The sequence below is a fragment of the Physeter macrocephalus genome, chromosome 5, assembly GCF_002837175.3.
Source record: "Physeter macrocephalus isolate SW-GA chromosome 5, ASM283717v5, whole genome shotgun sequence".
Taxonomy (NCBI): Eukaryota; Metazoa; Chordata; class Mammalia; order Artiodactyla; family Physeteridae; genus Physeter; species Physeter macrocephalus.
Genome location: NC_041218.1, coordinates 5,254,569 through 5,273,457, shown reverse-complemented (window position 1 = coordinate 5,273,457; position 18,889 = coordinate 5,254,569). Strand labels below are relative to the sequence as shown.

The following is an 18,889-nucleotide window of genomic DNA, read 5'->3' as shown; positions in this document are numbered from 1 at the left end:
TCAAAATGGATTAGAGACCTAAATGTAAGACCGGACACTATAAAACTCTTAGAGGAAAACACAGAAAGAACACTCTTTGACATAAATCACAGCAAGATCTTTTTTGATCCACCTCCTAAAGTAATGGAAATAAAAACAAAAATAAACGAATGGGACCTACTGAAACTTAAAAGCTTTTGCAAAGCAAAGGAAACAAGATGAAAGACAACCCTCAGAATGGGAGAAAATATTTGCAAACAAATCAATGGACAAAGGATTAATCTCCAAAATATATAAACAGCTCATCAAATGGATAAAGAAGATGTGGTACATATATACAATGGAAAATTACTCAGCCATAAAAAGGAACGCAATTGGGTCATTTGTAGAGACGTGGATGGATCTAGAGACTGTCATACAGAGTGAAGTAAGTCAGAAAGAGAAAAACAAATATCGTATGTTAACGCATATATGTCGAACCTAGAAAAATGGTACGGATGAACCCATCTGCAGGGAAGAAATTGAGACACCGATGTAGAGAATAAACCTATGGACACCAAGCGGGGGGGCTATGAATTGGAGATTGGGATTGACATGTATACACTAATATGTATAAAATGGATAACTAATAAGAACCTGCTGTATAAAAAATTTAAGTAAAATTCAAAAAAAAAATAAAAGAATGCAGAGAAAACTCCAGAGAACATCTACTTCACTAAAAGCAAACTAGGTAATTTGAAACAACTCTCCACTGAGGATAAGAAAACTGAGTAAAATATTTTTGAAAGTAAAAATGTCTTAAAAGCATCATAAAACTAACAAGGTAGTAAAGAATTACTAAAGGAAGGTGAGCCTGGTATTCAGTGCTGCATTTCCCATGGGAGTGTCAGCTGCTCAGGAAAAGGCAACCAAGAGCACACACTGTGACTTTCAACAGACTCATCAATAGTCCTAGAAGTCTACAACCATCCAGGGAATGGAACTCAAGATGGCAGGAACCCCAAAGTTGTGGACATCAACAGGAAAAGTGAACCAGAAATCAATCTCTGCAAGGAGTGCTGCACAGCTTTGAGTTACATGTTTGGAACAGAAAATAGAGACATGAAACTGAACTGAGGTGTTCCTAAAATACTAGGGCCCCTTGGTACCAGTAAAAAAAAAAAAAAAAATATATATATATATATATATCAAAGAAAAACCATCTTTGAGGGGGAAAAATCATCAATCTATTTCTACAAATAAATTGTCAACTATATTGCCCAGCACACAAGCATAGATAATCAGTGACATGAGGAGACAAGATGACATGAGCAAGAATGAGCAGAAACAACTGAAACGAAACAACTCCAGATATTGCAATAATCAAACAAAAATTTTAAACCAACTGTATTTACCATGTTAAAGGTAATAACATCTGAGCATTAAAATTTTCAGGAGGGAACTAAAAACTACAAAAAGTTGCAAACTTGAAAAAGAATAATAAAGAACTTTTAAAACATAGTAAATGGACTCAATTGTTATGTTTAACAAGAGATTAGATGGTTAAAAGGGGATAAGAAAACTGTAAGATCTATCCAGAATGATCTATTTAGAACAAAAGACAAAGGAACAAAAGTATTTTAAAAATTTAAAAGAGAGGGTAAATGATAACAAACACAGTGAAACAGTCTAATGAACATTTAATTAGAAGAAACAAAGAATGGTACAAAAGCAATAGCTGAATATATAATAGCTGAGAATTTTCCAAAGCCGATGAATACATCAAGAAACCTCAAATTGCGGGCTTCCCTGGTGGCACAGTGGTTGAGAGTCCGCCTGCCGATGCAGGGGACATGGGTTCGTGCCCCGGTCCGGGAGGATCCCACATGCCGCGGAGCGGCTGGGCCCGTGAGCCATGGCCGCTGGGCCTGCGCGTCGGAGCCTGTGCTCCGCAGAGGGAGAGGCCACAACAGTGAGAGGCCCACATTCCACAAAAAAAAAAAAAAAAAAAAAAAAAAAAAAAAAAAAAAAAAAAAAAAAGAAAGAAAAAAAGAAACCTCAAATTCCAAAATGTACAAAGTATATAAAACCAACAAAATATAATAAAATTAGAAATCAGTAACAAAAATCAAGGAGAAAATCCACACAAACAAATGGAAAATTTTTTAACTCTCTTAAACAGCTCAGAAGTCAAAGGAGACCAAAACTACAATTAAAAGCCATTTAGAAAATAAGGATAATAAAAATATCGAAACCTAGGGAAAACACTAGAAATCATGTTAAAACAAAATCCAGCCTTAAACACCTTTTTGGTTTAAGTAATTAATAAAAACTAATTAAACATTTACTCCATAAGTTGGAAACGACATACACAAAAGTTTCTACAACTGATATGATACAAATAAGTTAAAGCAAACATACAAATATTGATATAAATCATATTTGTATATTAGTTATGTACAATTGGAAGGCAGGTTTTTTTGTTTGTTTTTTTTAATGTATCATTTATAATAGCTCCCCTTCTTAGGGCTTTTAGTGAGAAGTTTTGGCTCCAGATCTGCTAAACTCATTCAGCAATAAAGAATTATTAAATATCATGTCTAGACTTTCAGGTAGAACACAGTATCAGTTAAAACTGTCTCCACATAGAATTAAGGTACAGACACTTCAGGCTATGCAAAAACTCTAGAGAAATAGGCTTAGTGAAGTCTAATGATCAAGGCAGAACTTCTGAAAAGGGAGTTGGGGTGGGTATTCACAAAGCGAAGAGTTGAGGTAATTCTTTAAAAAAGACCTGGATAATTGAGAGACTGGTCTATACAGAGTGAAAGCCAAGACACAAGCATGCACCCAGTTTATGTTCTTCCTTTGTGAGAAATGAGGTACCCTAGGCAAGACTGAAGTCTAGTATGAACTAAGAGTGCTGGATAAAACTGTTAACAATAAAGTCTGAAGGTGTCATTTAACCTTGTGTTAATTAAAATATGGAAGGAAGGATTCAAGCAAATGCTCACCGACTCTAGACTCTTAAGAATGGAACTGATGTACCAGGGACAATCTGGGGAAAGTTACCTCCGGTGGGACTTTGAAAAGTCTATAGCCTAAAAAAACTAACAAACTAAGTCAAAATTCTAATAAAAAATGTAAAGTTGGCCAGAGAGAAGAACAGTAGTTACCGGGGGTGGGGAAAATGAGGAGCTGTTGGTCAAAGGGTACAAAGTTGCAGTTTTATACAATGAATATGTCTGGAGATCTAATGTACCAGCATGATGACTATAAATAATACTGTAATACTTGAATACTGAAAATTTGTTCAGATTTTTTAAAAAAAGCAGGAGAAGCTTTCAGACACAGCAGACTTCATAACAAGTAAAGTTATCAGGGATAAAGAGAAACACTACATAATAATAAAATGGTCAATTCTCCAACAACACATAAAAATCCTTAACACATACATATGCACCTAACAACAGAGTGTCAAAATACATGAGGCAAAAACTGATAGAACTACAAGGACGAATATATAAATCCACTATTATATATGGGAACGTTAATAGCCACCTAACAAAAATAGATCCAGCAGACAGAAAATCTGTAACGACAACAGCTGAACTCACCACCACCATCAATCAACTGGACATAATGGACATCTTTAGACTACTTCATCCAACAATAGAAGAATACACATTCTTCTCCGGATCAGATGGAACATTTACCAACAGACCAAATAAATTTGTTTCTGTGCCTTGAGACAAATTTAAAATAATAGAAATCATACAATGTCTGCTCTCAGACCACAATGGGAATAAGGGAAATTCATAGCATTGAATGCATATATAAGAAACAAAGCAGGCTTCCCTGGTGGCTCAGTGGTTAAGAATCTGCCTGCTGGGTTTCCCTGGTGGCTCAGTGGTTGGGAGTCCACCTGCCGATGCAAGGGACATGGGTTCATGCCCCAGTCCGGGAGGATCCCACATGCCGCGGAGCGGCTGGGCCCGTAGGCCATGGCCGCTGAGCCTGCGCGTCCGGAGCCTTGCTCCGCAACAGGAAAGGCCACAACGGTGGGAGGCTGGCCCACATACCACCAAAAAAAAAAAAAAAAAAAAAAAAAAGAATCTGCCCGCCAATGCAGGGGACACAGGTTCGATCCCTGGTCCAGGAAGATCCCACATGCTGCGGAGCAACTAAGCCTGTGTGCCACAACTACTGACTGAGCCTGTGCTCTAGAGCCTGCGAGCCACAACTACTGAAGCCCACATGCCTAGAGCCCGTGCTCCACAACAAGTGAAGCCACTGCAATGAGAAGCTCACGCACCACAATGAAGAGTAGCTCCCACTCACCGCAACTAGAGAAAGCCCACGCACAGCAATGAAGACCCAACGCAGCCAAAAATAAATAAATAAAAAATAAATAATTTTTTTTAAAAAAAGAAAGAAGAATCTAAACTCAATAAACTAAGCTTCCACTTTAAGAAACTAGAAAAAGAACAGCAAATTGAATCCAAAGTAAGCAGGAAGTGATTTAAGAAATGCTAAAAATTAGAGCAGAAATTAATGAAACTGAAAACAGGAAATCAATAGAGAAGAATCAATGAAACCAAAACCTGCTTCTTTAAAAAGATCAGTAAAATTGATAAGTCTCCAGCCAGCTTAACTAAGAAAAAGAGAGAGAGGACACACACAAATTACTAACATCAGAAATTAAAGAGGGGCCATCACTATAGGTCCCATTGACATTAAAAGGATAATAAAGGAATACTACAAACAACTCTATGCCCACAAATCTGAAAACCTAGATGAAATGGGCCAACTCCTTGAAAGACACAATTTGCCCATACTCACCACTAGAAAAAACAATCTGAACAGGGCTGTATCTATTAAAGAAACTTAATTAATAATTAATAAGCTTCCAAAACAGAAATCACCAGGCCCAAATGGGTTCACTGGTAAATTCCACCAAACACTTATGGAGGATATTATACCAATTCTCTACAATCTCTTCTGAAAGACAGCAGCAGACAGAATACTTCCCAACTCATTCTATGAGGCTGGTACTACTGTAATACCAAAAATAGACAAGGACATTGCAACTAAAAAAAAAACAAAAAAACCTACAGATCAATATCTCTCGTGAACATAACAAAAAATTCTCAACAAAATATTAGTAAATTGAATCTGAAAATGTATATAAAGAATTATACACCACAACCAAGTGGGATTTAACCCAGGTATGCAAGGCTGGTTCAACATTAGAGAATCAATTAACGTAATTCATCATATCAATAGGCTAAAAAAGAAAAATCACATGATCATATTAATAGATGCAGAAAAATCATCTGACAAAAATCAAACACCCATTCATGATTTTAAACAACAGCAACAGCAACAACTTTCAGTAAACTAAGTACAGAGGGGAACTTGTTTGACTTAATAAAGAATTGCTAACAAAAAACCTACAGCCAGGGGCTTCCCTGGTGGCGCAGTGGTTAAGAATCTGCCTGCCAATGCAGGGGACATGGGTTTTGAGCCCTGGCCTGGGAAGATTCCACATGCCGCCAAGCAACTAAGCCTGTGAGCCACAACCACTGAAGCCAGCGCGCCTAGAGCCCATGCTCCACAACAAGCGAAGGCACCACAATGAGAAGCCCTCGCGCTGCAACGAAGAGTAGCCCCCGCTTGCCACAACTAGAGAAAGCGCACAGCAACAAAGACCCAACACAGCCCAAAATAAATAAGTTAATTAATTGATTAAAAAAGAATAATAATAAATATATATATATATTTAAAATGTATATGGAGAAGAAAAAGACCCAGAAGAGACAACATGATACTGAAGGAGAAGAGCAAAGTTGGAGAACTGATACTATGTGATCTCAAGATTACTTCTACAGTAATCAAAAATAAGAAAAGAACAGAGAGCCCAGAAATAGACCCACATAAATACAGTTAACTGATCTTTGAGAGAGGAGCAAAGGCAATACAATGGAGAAAAGACAGCCTTGTCAACAAATGGTGCTGGAACAAATGGACATCCAAGCACACACAAAAAAAGAATCTAGACACAAACCTTACACCCTTCACAAAAATTAACTCAAAATGGATCATAGAATGTGAAGTGTAAAACTATAAAACTCCTAGAAGACAACATAGGAGAAAATCTAGATGACCTTGGGTTTGGCAATGACTTTTTAGATACAACACCAAAAGCATGATACATGAAAGAAATAATTGATACACTAGATAGACTTCATTAAAATTTAAAATTTCTGCTCTGCAGAAAACATTGCCAAGAGATACATAAGGACAAGCCACAGACTAGGAGAAAATATTTGCAAAAGACGTATCTGGTAAAGGACTCTTATCCAGATTATAAGAAGAACTCTTAAAACTCAAAAATAAGAAAATGAACAACCTGATTAAAAAATGAGTCAAAGAATTTAACAGACATAGTGGAAGAAGATATACAGATGGAAAATAAGCATATTAAAAGATATCCCTCATCATATGTTATCAGCGAAGTGTAAATTAAAACAATGAGATACTATTAAACACCTATCAGAATGGCCAAAATCCAGAACACTGACAACTCCAAATGCTGGTGAGGCTGTGAAGCAACGGGAACTCTCGTTCATTGCTGGTGGGAATGCAAAATGGTACATCTACTTTGCAAAATGGTTTGGCAGTTTCTCACAAAACTAAACATACTCTCACCATATGACCCAGCAATCATGCTCCTTGGTATTTACCCAAAGGAGCTGAAAACTTATGCCCACACAAAACTCTGCACACAAATGTTTACAGCAGCTTTATTCATAATTGCGAAAACCTAGAAGCAACCAAGGTGTCCTTTAGTAGGTGAAAAGATAAACTGCTGTACATACATACAACAAAATATTTTTCAGCAATAAAAAGAAATGAGTTTTCAAGCCATGAAAAGAACCTTAAATGTATATTACTAAGTGAAAGGAGCCAATCTGAAAAGGCTACATATGGTATGATTCCAATTACATTACATTTTGGAAGAGACAAAACTATGCAGACAGAAAAAAGAACAATGGTTGCCAGGGCTTAGAGGGGAGGAAAGGATGAATAGGCATAGCACAGAGGATTTTCAGGGCAGTGAAAGTATCTGTATGATACTATATTGATCGATACATGTCATTATACATTCTTCCCAAACCTACAGAATGTACACCACCAAGAGTGAACCCTAATGTAAACTACAGACTTAAGGTGAAAATACTGTGTCACTGTAGTTTCATCAATCATTAACAGATGCACCAAAGCTGGTGGGAGTGCTGATAAACGGGAGGCTATGCGTATGTAAGGGCAGGAGGTAAATGGGGAATATCTGTGCCTTCCACTCAATTTTGCTGGGAACCTGTAACTGCTCTAAAAACTAAAGTCTATTTAAAAAATTATGCTAGTGGTAAACTGAAAGTATGAATGTGAACTGGTATTTATAAGCATGTATATAGAGCCTCACATCTATATAATTACTAGTGTATCACTAGAATGGACTAACGTAACTAATTCTCAACAGAAACAATATGATATGCATCCCTACAGCCTAGACTTTTCTCTCTCATACTATTCTCCACTAAAAAGAACTAGTAGTCTTAAAGAGTAGGCCATTTCATATCCTGGGGCAGAGAGTATTAAAGATGCACCTGAAAAATATTCTTGCCAACGAGCAATAGCTTTGAAACATTCTGAGATATTAAAAAGGATTAAGACGCCAGCCAAAAAGGGACGCCCACTAGCCATACAATGACAACTTCAGCAGTTTAAAAATAAAGTTTAATTAATTAGTTAAATCATAATTAACCAATTATAATTAACTAAAACAAGTTTGCAAAGCCCTGATTATATAATGACTCTCAAAGAAAAGTGGTATTTCTCTCCTCAAGTAACTAGCACTTCATTCAAGTTGATTTTATTCATAAAGAAAAATGGACACAGAACTGGCAACAGTCGCACCACCTCCAAAAGAGAGGGTTTTTCTTACCATAAAAACTTGTGAGAATTCTTGCTACTTCCCCAATGACCACTTGTAGGACACTCACTCCCATCACTTACCCTCATCCCACACACACACCGTAAAAGAGTACTCATTGTAATAAATACTCTTAAATTACTACAAATCGTTAAAGAAATGTGTCAAGGCACACAATTCACAGAGTAAGAGACCTTCCAATAAATCCTGGGCCTGGAGACGTGCAGAGATGTCTAAGTCTTGAAGTCAACTGGAATGTGCTTTTAAATTGATTAGAAATTTACTAAACTCTTTCTTCTCTTTGCTTGCAGGTTGGTAATTTTAACAATTGTTCTTTATCCTTTTCTTTACTATTCTCCTTGCCCTATGTGTTCACTAAAGGAACTGGACAAAGGTCTTTCCAAGCACAAAGACAGAGCAAAGACTAACACGACTGGCTTTATTAACTTTCATACGGAAGCACAGGACAAATATATATATTTATATGGCATCAATGCCTATCATACGCCTGGGAGTACTCTGGGCACTGGGAATAACCAATGAACAAGACAAATCCCTGACCTCATGAAGTTTATGTTCTAGTGTGAAAGGCACACAAACAAATATTTACGTAATATAATGTCATATCTGTTAAATATGAGGAGGAAAAGTAAAGCAGGAGAAGAGCATAGAGCACGACAAGTGCTGCTTTTTGAAAGGTTGGTCAGGAAAGGCCTCTCCAACAAGACAGCACTGGGTAGAAATTTGACTGACGTACGACAAAAAGTTCCATGAGTATCTGGGAGAAAGGCGTTCCAAGCAAAGAAGACAAAAAGTTCAAGTGCCTGAAAAAGGAATATGGCTGGAGCCCAGAGAGCAAGGGGAAGACAGGAGCTGTGGTTGGACAGGTAGCCAAGGTCAGTAGAGCTTGAAGATCATACATGGACTTTAGGTTTTATTTTAAGTATCCCTGGAGGCCTTGAATAGTTTACAGAAGGAAAATAAAACACTCTTACTTTGGGTTTTAATAAAAAGCTCACTCCACTACTACATGAAGAACAAAACTAGAATGGAGTGAGAGTAAAAGCAGCGAGACCAGTTGGGAAGCTCCTGCAGCAGTCCACACGAACAGTGGTGGTGACTAGTTCTGGACTGACAGCAGAGGAGGAGATGAGAGGTGACTGAAATCAGGCAGGATTACCAAGGTAAAGCCCAAAGCATTTTCCAAAAGGCTCCATATTTCAAGCCTGAACAATACACGATGTCATTTACTGAGGTGGGAACACTGGACGAATAGAAGGTTTCAGGACAAGAGTAAACAGTTCCACAGAAGACACATTAAGTTTGAGACCCTCTTAAGACATCTAAGAGGAGATGTTAAGAAGTAAGCTGAAGATACTGGTTGTGTTCAAAGCAAGAAAAGAGCTGGTAATATAATTTTTAGAGTTACCAGCACATAGATAATATTTAAAGCAACTGAACGAAATGAGACCACCTAATCTGTGAGATGAGCAAAAGATATCAGTGAGATAGGAAAAAGCAAGAGAATATGGTGTCCTGAAAGCCAAATTAAAAACAAAAGTTTTCCTCCTGAAAGTGGTTAGCTGTGTGAAAATGGCACTGAATACCTAAGGAGGACAAAGACCCAACGGCGGTTCTGGCAATACGAAACCAAAACCGGTTCTGGGAGAGCGGGAGGGAGAAAGCCTGACTGGAGTAGGTTCACGAAAAAATGCTCAAAAATAAGTAACAACCATGAGTACAGACAATTCTTTCAAGGGCTTTTGCTATAAAGATGAGCAAAGATGCAATATAGTAGCTAAAAGGGGTAGCTGACCACAAGAAGTTACTTATGTTTAAGACCGGTGATACTGCAACAAATGCTAATACTAATGGAAATGATTCACTGAGAGAGGAAATTCTTGATACCAGAAACCAAGGAAAACTGAAGGCACAAACGGGACAGAACCCAGCACGCAGGTAGAAGAGTTGGCTGGAGATGACCCCAGAGACTTTTCATCCCGCTTTAAGTTAGGAAGGTATAATAAAATAGATGGACAGAGATGCAAGCAGGAAAGAAGATTTGATTGCGGATGAATGTGGAATTTCTTTCCTGATTGCTTCTATTTATTTTTTCATTGAAATAAGCAAGATCATCAACTGAAAAATGAAAAATGAGGTGTCAGAAGTTTGAAGGGAGAAGAAAAGGTGGTGAAAGAATTATCCCTGATAATGGAAGTGGGAATTCTAAGTAGACTATAATGAGTGAAGGATAGCAATCATGACCCACTTGAGATTTGAGGTCATAAATTTAAAATGCCACCCAGTCAGCAAGTTTATGGTTTTCTCCAGCCATTTTCGCTGCTAAAACGCAGAGTCTGAGTTTTGTTATGAAAGCAAAATAGTGGGAGGATGGCAAAGGAGTTTAGGGTGCATAACAGAACAACTAGAATAATGGATCACAGAATCTGAACTAGAAAAGGAGGCTGACAAACCCCATCAGGAAGATCACTGAGTTGGAGAATTCAGTGTGTCTGAAGAATTACTGTGGTGTGGATATTAGGAAAAAGTGAGCTAGTAAAAGAAGAGGTGGAGTAAAGACAGTTGAAACTGAGATTTTGGAAGTGAAACAGCAAGTGTCCTAGTAAGTGATACAGCGATAAAGGCTAAAGTTTGGCCATAAGAATGAGTGACTGAGGTGGGCTGGAGAAGAGGATTTTGAGGAAATCAAGGAGCTACGAGGTCTGGGTATTGAATAGATTATTAAAATTGACAATGGGAGGGCTTCCCTGGTGGTGCAGTGGTTGAGGGTCCGCCTGCCGATACGGGGGCGGACGGGTTGACGGGTTCGTGCCCCGGTCCAGGAGGATCCCACATGCCGCAGAGCGGCTGGGCCCGTCAGCCATGGCCGCTGGGCCTGCGCGTCCAGAGCCTGTGCTCCGCGGCGGGAGAGGCCACTGCAGTGAGAGGCCCGCGTACCGCAAAAAAAAAAAAAAAAAAATTGACAATGGGAGAAGGAGAGGCAAATGGAAAGGGATGTGCAAATCTTCAGAGAATAAGAGAGAGTACTCAGGGAGACTTCTGGTAAGTGCAACCAAACGGGACTTGTGGACAGTCTTAGAGCACTGGCTTAAAGGGACTTGCAAGTAATCGTTACACCGCAAATGTCACTTAAAGTTACAGAAAACTTTACACAAGAAACAGTACAAAGTACAGAAAAAATTTAAGGGGAAAATCTATGAAAAATAACTAGTGGAGAACTTATATAAATTCAAGTTTAAAGTAATGTGGTAAGGAGGGGCTTCCCTGGTGGCACAGTGGTTAAGAATCTGCCTGCCAGTGCAGAGGACCCAAGTTCGAGCCCTGGTCCGGGAAGACCCCACATGCGGCAGAGCAACTAAGCCCGTGCGCCACAACGACTGAGCCTGTGCTCTAGAGTCCACGAGCCACAACTACTGAAGCCTGCATGCCACAACTACTGAAGCCCGCACACCTAGAGCCCGGGCTCGGCAACAAGAGAAACCACCGCGACGAGAAGCCCGCGCACTGCAATGAACAGTAGCCCCTGCTTGCCGCAACTAGAGAAAGCCTGCACGCAGCAACAAAGACCCGACGCAGCCAAAAAAAAACATGAATAAAATAAACAAATTTATAAAAATAAATAAATAATGTGGTAATGAATGTACACCAAAGGGTAAAATGTAGAATTCTGAACTTCCAAGCTTCTCTCCTGTCACTCTACTTAACTAGACTCTGGGAAAAAGGAATGAGAACTGCAGAACTTTTGAAGGCTTTTCCAAGAATTACAAGGATATAATAGCAACACATTTGACAACCAAAAGTATTTCATGGAAAATTGTATTATAAAAGATACAGCAATTTCTAATTTTCTCTAAAAATTGTATGACATTCTGTAAGCATCAAGGTGGTGACATTCAACATCAGAGAAAAAGCCTATCAACTATGTATAAACAACAATTGTAAAAATACTGACAATGACAGACCATCTCGCATAGATATCCTGTGAACACAATATGAAACCTAGTCCTGCTGACAGCTCATTAAACCACTAATTTGGTGTACATTTTGGAAACTACTTTGGGCAACCTATTCTATTTTCCTATTGCAGATGCAAAACACACATTAGCTTATTTAAGGTACCTAAAAGTCCAGTAGACTAGGAAGCATTTGCTCTGGTCTCACCCAGCATTTCACAGTATTATTTGCTAATGGAACATATTTTTTCCTCACATATATACTAACACAATAAACAAACACTAGATGGCTCATAAGCCAGAAATCTCCCATGAGATATCATACGAATGGCCTGGAATTACTGTTTATTCCAGTTTTAATTTTGCTTTAATAAAATATTTCTCTATAGAGATTAAACAATTTCTACTAAACCAAAGCTTTAGGGGAAAAAAAGGGAGAAAACTCAGTTTTTTCACTTTGTCATTACTTATTAAACTACTCTAGCACATGGAACTTTTAGAACTTCGTGTATAGACGACTGTTAACTGTACAAATTATTCTGTAAATTCTTAAATTTTTTAATTAAGTTTTGAAACCTGTTTCCACAGTATTTTCTGTTTCTGTTGTCTCCAGCCCATCCATGCTGTCCTCATCTTCCACTGTACTTTTTCCTCTACTTCGAGGCCTATGGACAAAGAAAATAAACACATAATTAAATGTTACACATTAAAGCTTAGAATTATACTCAAAATAAAGCACAAGATGAAGGTACACAAAATAATTTAGGCAATTTTTCCTTCACTTCACCATATCAAATAGTAAATATCACACTTTACAGTCATTTTTCCCACATATTCAGCCCTTCCTTATACCTAAATGTGGGGACAGGCCCATATTAATATGTCTGTGTCATCATAACTCACTTCTGTAAGTATTCTCCAGGCTAGGTTTTCCCCTCTTTTACCAGACCTTGAGATCACTCCCTCTGTCTACAGTAGTGGTTTTTAACTACCTAGTGGGTTCAAAGTTCACACACCAGGTTACACCTCTAGATCTAATGAAACTGAGGAGTGATGTCCAGCCGCTTGCATTTTTAAGACACCTACCCCTTAAGGAGAAACTGAGGCACACTCCTGCAAACCACCCCCCGAAAAACAAAAAATCTAACTATTAAGCATGATCTAATCACACTTGCCTTACAAGTGTGATGAATTTTAATTTATAAACACTTCAGTAAAGTAAAATAAACATGAGAATCATGGTAAGATCAGTTCGGTGCTTTGTGACCACCTATACAGGTAGGATAGGGCGGGAGGGGATATGGGAAGATATGTATACATATAGCTGATTCACTTTGTTATACAGCAGGAACTAACACAAGCAATTATACTTCAATAAAGATGTTTTTAAAAAAAAGAATCATGGTAAAGTATAATTCTCTTACCCAATGCAATTTTTAAAAAAACCTTTAAAGTTTTTGAAGTCTCATAAAGGATAGAAATGAGTTAAAAAAAGTTTTTAAACACATAAAATAAGAAAGAAAGAAAAAGACATTACAAATAAAATAAAACTCAGAAACTAACAAAGCAGTATTCAGATAATTTCAGAGCTTTAAATTATTTCATTACTTAAAAAGTACAAACGAACACAGTATTTATTTGAAAACTACTTAAAGAGTTGAAAACAATAAGGAATAGAGAAAAATAATATGAAAAGGTAAAGCAAAAAAGCCTGTTTTAAACAACAGGAAACCTATTTAAATCTTTTTTTCTTTTAATTTTATGTATTTATTTATTTTTGGCTGCATTGGGTCTTCGTTGCTGAGCGCAGGCTTTCTCTAGTTGTGGTGAGCAAAGGCTACTCTTCATTGTGATGCGTGGGCTTCTCACTGCGGTGGCTTCTCTTGTTGTGGAACACGGGCTCTAGTCGCATGGGTTTCAGTAGTGGTGGCTCGTGGGCTGTAGAGCTCAGGCTCACTAGTTGTGGCTCGCGGGCTCTAGAGCGCAGGCTTAGTAGTTGTGGTGCACGGGCTTTGTTGCTCCGCGGCATGTGGGATCTTCCCGGACCAGGGCTTGAACCCATGTCCGCTGCATTGGCAGGTGGATTCTTTTTTTTTTTTTTTTTTTTGGCAATACGCGGGCCTCTCACTGTTGCAGCCTCTCCCACTGCGGAGCACAGGCTCCAGACGCGCAGGCTCAGCGGCCATGGCTCACAGGCCTAGCCGCTCCGCGGCAAGTGGGATCCTCCCGGACCGGGGCACGAACCCGCGTGCCCTGCATTGGCAGGCAGACTCTCAACCACGGCGCCACCAGGGAAGCCCGGCAGGTGGAATCTTAATCACTGAGCCACCAGGGAAGCCCTAAATCTTATTTTTAAAAGGATATTAATCCGTCAAAACCAATAAAGGAAATACAAATTTTTTTTTAAGTTAAAGCAATCAAAGTCCAAATAGTTTATAAGTGCAATACTACACACTGTCAAAAAGTCATCCTCGGGGCTTCCCTGGTGGCGCAGTTGTTGAGAATCTGCCTGCCAGTGCAGGGGACACGGGTTCAAGCTATTATTTTTTTTAAAAAAAGGGCTTCCCTGGTGACGCAGTGGTTGAGAGTCCACCTGCCGATGCAGGGGACACAGGTTCATGCCCTGGTCTGGGAAGATCCCACATGCCGCGGAGCGGCTGGGCCCGTGAGCCATGGCCACTGGGCCTGCACGTCCGGAGCCTGTGCTCCGCAACGGGAGAGGCCACAACAGTGAGAGGCCCGCGTACCGCAAAAAATAATAATAATAATAATAATAATAAATAAAAATAAATATATATATAATAAAAGAATCTTCAAAAAAACAATTAAAAAATTTTTTTAAAAGTCATTCTCATCCCACAGAAAAAAATTAAAAGGAAATGAGCGGCTGGGCCCGTGAGCCATGGCCACTGAGCCTGCACGTCCGGAGCCTGTGCTCCGCAACGGGAGAGGCCACAACAGTGAGAGGCCCGCGTACCGCAAAAAATAATAATAATAATAATAATAATAAATAAAAATAAATATATATATAATAAAAGAATCTTCAAAAAAACAATTAAAAAATTTTTTTAAAAGTCATTCTCATCCCACAGAAAAAAATTAAAAGGAAATAACTGAACCAAAATCCTAACATATCCAAAAAACTATGGATGAAAAAAATACCAATAAATATAATGAGAATGCAAGTATAATTTAATATTAGAAATTTGCCAATATAACACACCAAGTCAAGCAGCCAAAACAGCATCATTCATGAGGGGAAGGGGGAAAGTAGGCAGAACAAATAAGAGATGACAAAAACTTGATGGGAAAGGGTGATCAGGGCTAAGGCTGATTTTACTGTTCATAGAAGAAGGGAGAGAATAATTATTTTTAGAATTTATTAAGGCAAGTAGTTATGTTTAAGTAGTAGTAGTTATGTTTAAGTTATGTTTAACTTAAAAAAAAAACTTTGGAGGGACTTCCCTGGTGGTTCAGTGGTCAAGAATCTGCCTCCCAATGCAGGGGACACAGTTTTGATCCCTGGTTGGGGAACTAAGATCCCACATGCCTCAGGGCAACTAAGCCCGTGCACCACAACTACTGAGCACGCAGGCCACAACTAGAGAGCCCACGCACCACAACTAGAGAAGCCTGCGCACCACAGCAAGGAGCACTGCCTCAGCAAAGGATCATGCATATGCCACAATGAAGATCCCACGTACCACAACTAAGACCTGATGGAGTCAAAAATAAAATAAATATATTTTATATTTCCATATTGCTTTCATATGCTCAATCAACAGTTAAGGGTGCTAAAGGAGGCTAGAATTTGTAGAACAGAGAAAGCAATAGGAGGGAGCTGTGCAGAGAAAAAGCTCCAGAAATCTGCATAAGGGTACCCTTGAGTTTTTATCTGAACAGCAAACTGTACAGTTGTGGTATAAAACCTCATGAGGCTGAACAGGAACAGCTTCCAAGCAAAGAACCATTACAGAAGAGCTGCAATACGAACAAGTCCCAGAGCTCACAGAGAGCCAGGAATCAAACATGTTCCCTTTAGCCAGTGCCAATACCTCAATGACTATATATAATGTATTCGGAACACACCTTTAGGAACAGGGCTAAATGAAGCCTAGAACAAATGCTATTCTAGACCATCCCTAAAAACAGCTGACAAAATATCAACAGAATCGAAATGATCCACAACTAATTGAACTGGTAACCAAAAAAAAAAAAAAAAAAGTTTAACACTTGTCAAAGTATTACATAACAAAATCTACCTCTCAACAACAACAACAAAAGGGACTTCCCTGGTGGTGGCGCAGTGGTTAAGAATCTGCCTCCCAATGCAGGGGACATGGGTTCGATCCCTGGTCCAGGAAGATGCCACAGAGCAACTAAGCCTCTGCACCACAACTACTGAGCCCGCATACCATGACTACTGAAGCCCACATGCCTAGAGCCCGTGCTCCGCAACAAGAGAAGCCACCGCAATGAGAAGCACGCACACCTTAAGGAAGAGTAGCCCCCGCTCGCCGCAACTAGAGAAAGCCTAAACACAACAACACCCAACACAGCCAAAAACAAATAATAATAACAAACAACAACAAAAATCAAAATGTGTGGCATTATAAAAATTTATGTTATACAAAAAAGCAGAAAAATATGAGTCATAACCAGAAGAAAAATCAAGCAATAGAAACAAAAAAACAGAGACAATAGAGGGATAAGCATGGATATTAAACCAGCTATTATCAGTATGCCTCATATCTTACTGAATATGGAAAACATGAAAGGAGAAGAGAAATGGAAGATAATTTAAAATGTTAAGACAGTGTAACTAATAGAAGTTAACATCAAAAGATGACATCAAATAAAATCTGAAAGATTAACATTTAATTAGAAATTGCAAAAGAAAAGATGATTGACCTTAAAGACACAGAAAAAAGCAAACAAACAGAAAACAAATAAACAAAAAAACCAACCTTCCCAGAATAAAGGACAAAGTGAAAAAAGACAAACACAGCTGCATGCAGTGCCCTGTGGGATGATAACAACCAGTCTAATAGGTGTTAGGTTGGAGGTGGAGGGAAGGGAACAGAAAAAATATTTAGTGAAATAACAGCTACAAAATCTTGCAAATTAAAAAACAAAAAAAAAACTGACAGACACAAGAAGCACAACAAAATCCCTAACAGATACACACATACACATCAGTAAGGCACTTTACAGTCAATTTGCTGACCAACAGTAATAAAAAGAAAAGCTTAAAAGCAACCCCCCCCAAAAGACATACTGTTTACAGGGTAACAAAAATAAGAATAACTGCAACCTTTTCATCTGAACTTATGTAAGCCAGAAGACAGTGAAACAACATATTTAAAACTGCATGGAAAGGGCTTCCCTGGTGGCGCAGTTGTTGAGAATCCGCCTGCTGATGCAGGGGACACAGGTTCGTGCCCCGGTCCAGGAAGATCCCACATGCCGTGGAGCGGCTGGGCCCGTGAGCCATGGCCGCTGAGCCTGTGCGTCTGGAGCCTGTGCTCCACAACGGGAGAGGCCACAACGGTGAGAGGCCCGCGTACCACACACACACACAAAAAAAAGTGCATGGAAAAAAATTAAAGAAAAAAACAAACAAAAAAACCACATAAACCTTGAATAAAACATGCAGCAAAAGGTATCCTTCAAAAACAATAGTAGGGACTTCCCTTGTGGCATAGTGGTTAAGAATCCGCCTGCCAATGCAGGGGACACAGGTTTGAGCCCTGGTCCGGAAAGATTCCACGTGCCGCGGAGCAACTAAGCCCGTGCGCCACAACTACTAAGCCTGTGCTCTAGAGCCCACAAGCCACAACTACTGAAGCCCGCGCGCCCCAGAGCCCGTGCTCTGCAACAAAGAGAAGCCATTGCAATGAGAAGCCTGTGCACCACAACAAAGAGTAGCCCCAGCTCATCGCAACTAAAGAAAGCCCGCGTTCAGCAACAAAGACCCAACACAGCCATAGACTAGATAGATAGATAGATAGATAGATAGATAGATAGATAGATAGATAATAGTAATCTAAAACTTTTTTCAAACAAATGCTAAACAAATTCTTCACCAAAAAACCTTCATTAGAAGATATGTTAAGGAAATTCTTCAGAAAAAAAGGAAAATAATACTCAATAAAAACTTGGATCAAAATTCGTCTATGGAAAGGAATAAAGAGTGATGGAAATGGTAACTGTGAATCAATATAAAAGACTTATTTTTAAATCTCTTTAAAAGTTAACTCACTGTTCAAAGCAAAAATAATTTATTGTAGATTTCATAATATATATAAAATTTAAATATATGGCAACAATAGTTCAAAACATTAGAGGGTAAAAGTATACTGATGTACAGGCTTTTTATTACATCTGAAGTGATATTAATTGAAGGTAGACTCTGATGAGTTAAAAATGTGTAACGTAAATCCTAGAGCTACTCCTTTGTAAACACACACACACACACACACACACACACGCACACAGCTTATTAGTCAAATGGAGATAAAAAAGAATCCTAAAAAAATATTCAATTAACCCAAAAAAGACAGGAAATAAAAGGAAACAAAGGATAAAATGGGAGAGAACGAACAAATACAAAACAAAGTGCAAGCAGATTTAAACCCATCCACATAAATAATTATGTTAAGCGTAAATGGTCTTAACACAACAATTCAAAGGCAAATTTTATCAGATTAAATTAAGAAAACAAGAAACTTCATCAAGGAAATAACAGTCCTAAATATGTATGCACTCAATAGCTAAGTTTCAAAATACATAATTGCAAGGAGAAATATTTAAACCCACAATTATATCTGGATATTGCAACACTCTGCTCAATAATTGATACAGGTAGACACAAAACTCCATAAAGAGACAGAAGACTTAAGACTACTACCAACCACATGGACCTAATTGACAGTTACAGAACACCCTATCTAATGACAAC

General features: G+C 38.6%; 1 protein-coding gene across 28 annotated transcripts in view; it reads right to left on the bottom strand.

Annotated features, from left to right (window-relative positions):
- KMT2C (lysine methyltransferase 2C) overlaps positions 1–18,889 on the bottom strand; it is a 298,083-nt gene that overhangs the window by 204,807 nt on the left and 74,387 nt on the right. For all 28 annotated transcript variants that reach the window (XR_003679677.2, XM_028489535.2, XM_028489534.2 and 25 more), the window contains one exon: positions 12,505–12,593. Coding sequence is in view for 27 of the 28 variants with exons in the window: in XM_028489535.2 (XP_028345336.1) it covers positions 12,505–12,593 (89 nt within the window). In the remaining variant the exon portion in view is untranslated. The remainder of the gene's footprint in view (positions 1–12,504; positions 12,594–18,889) is intronic.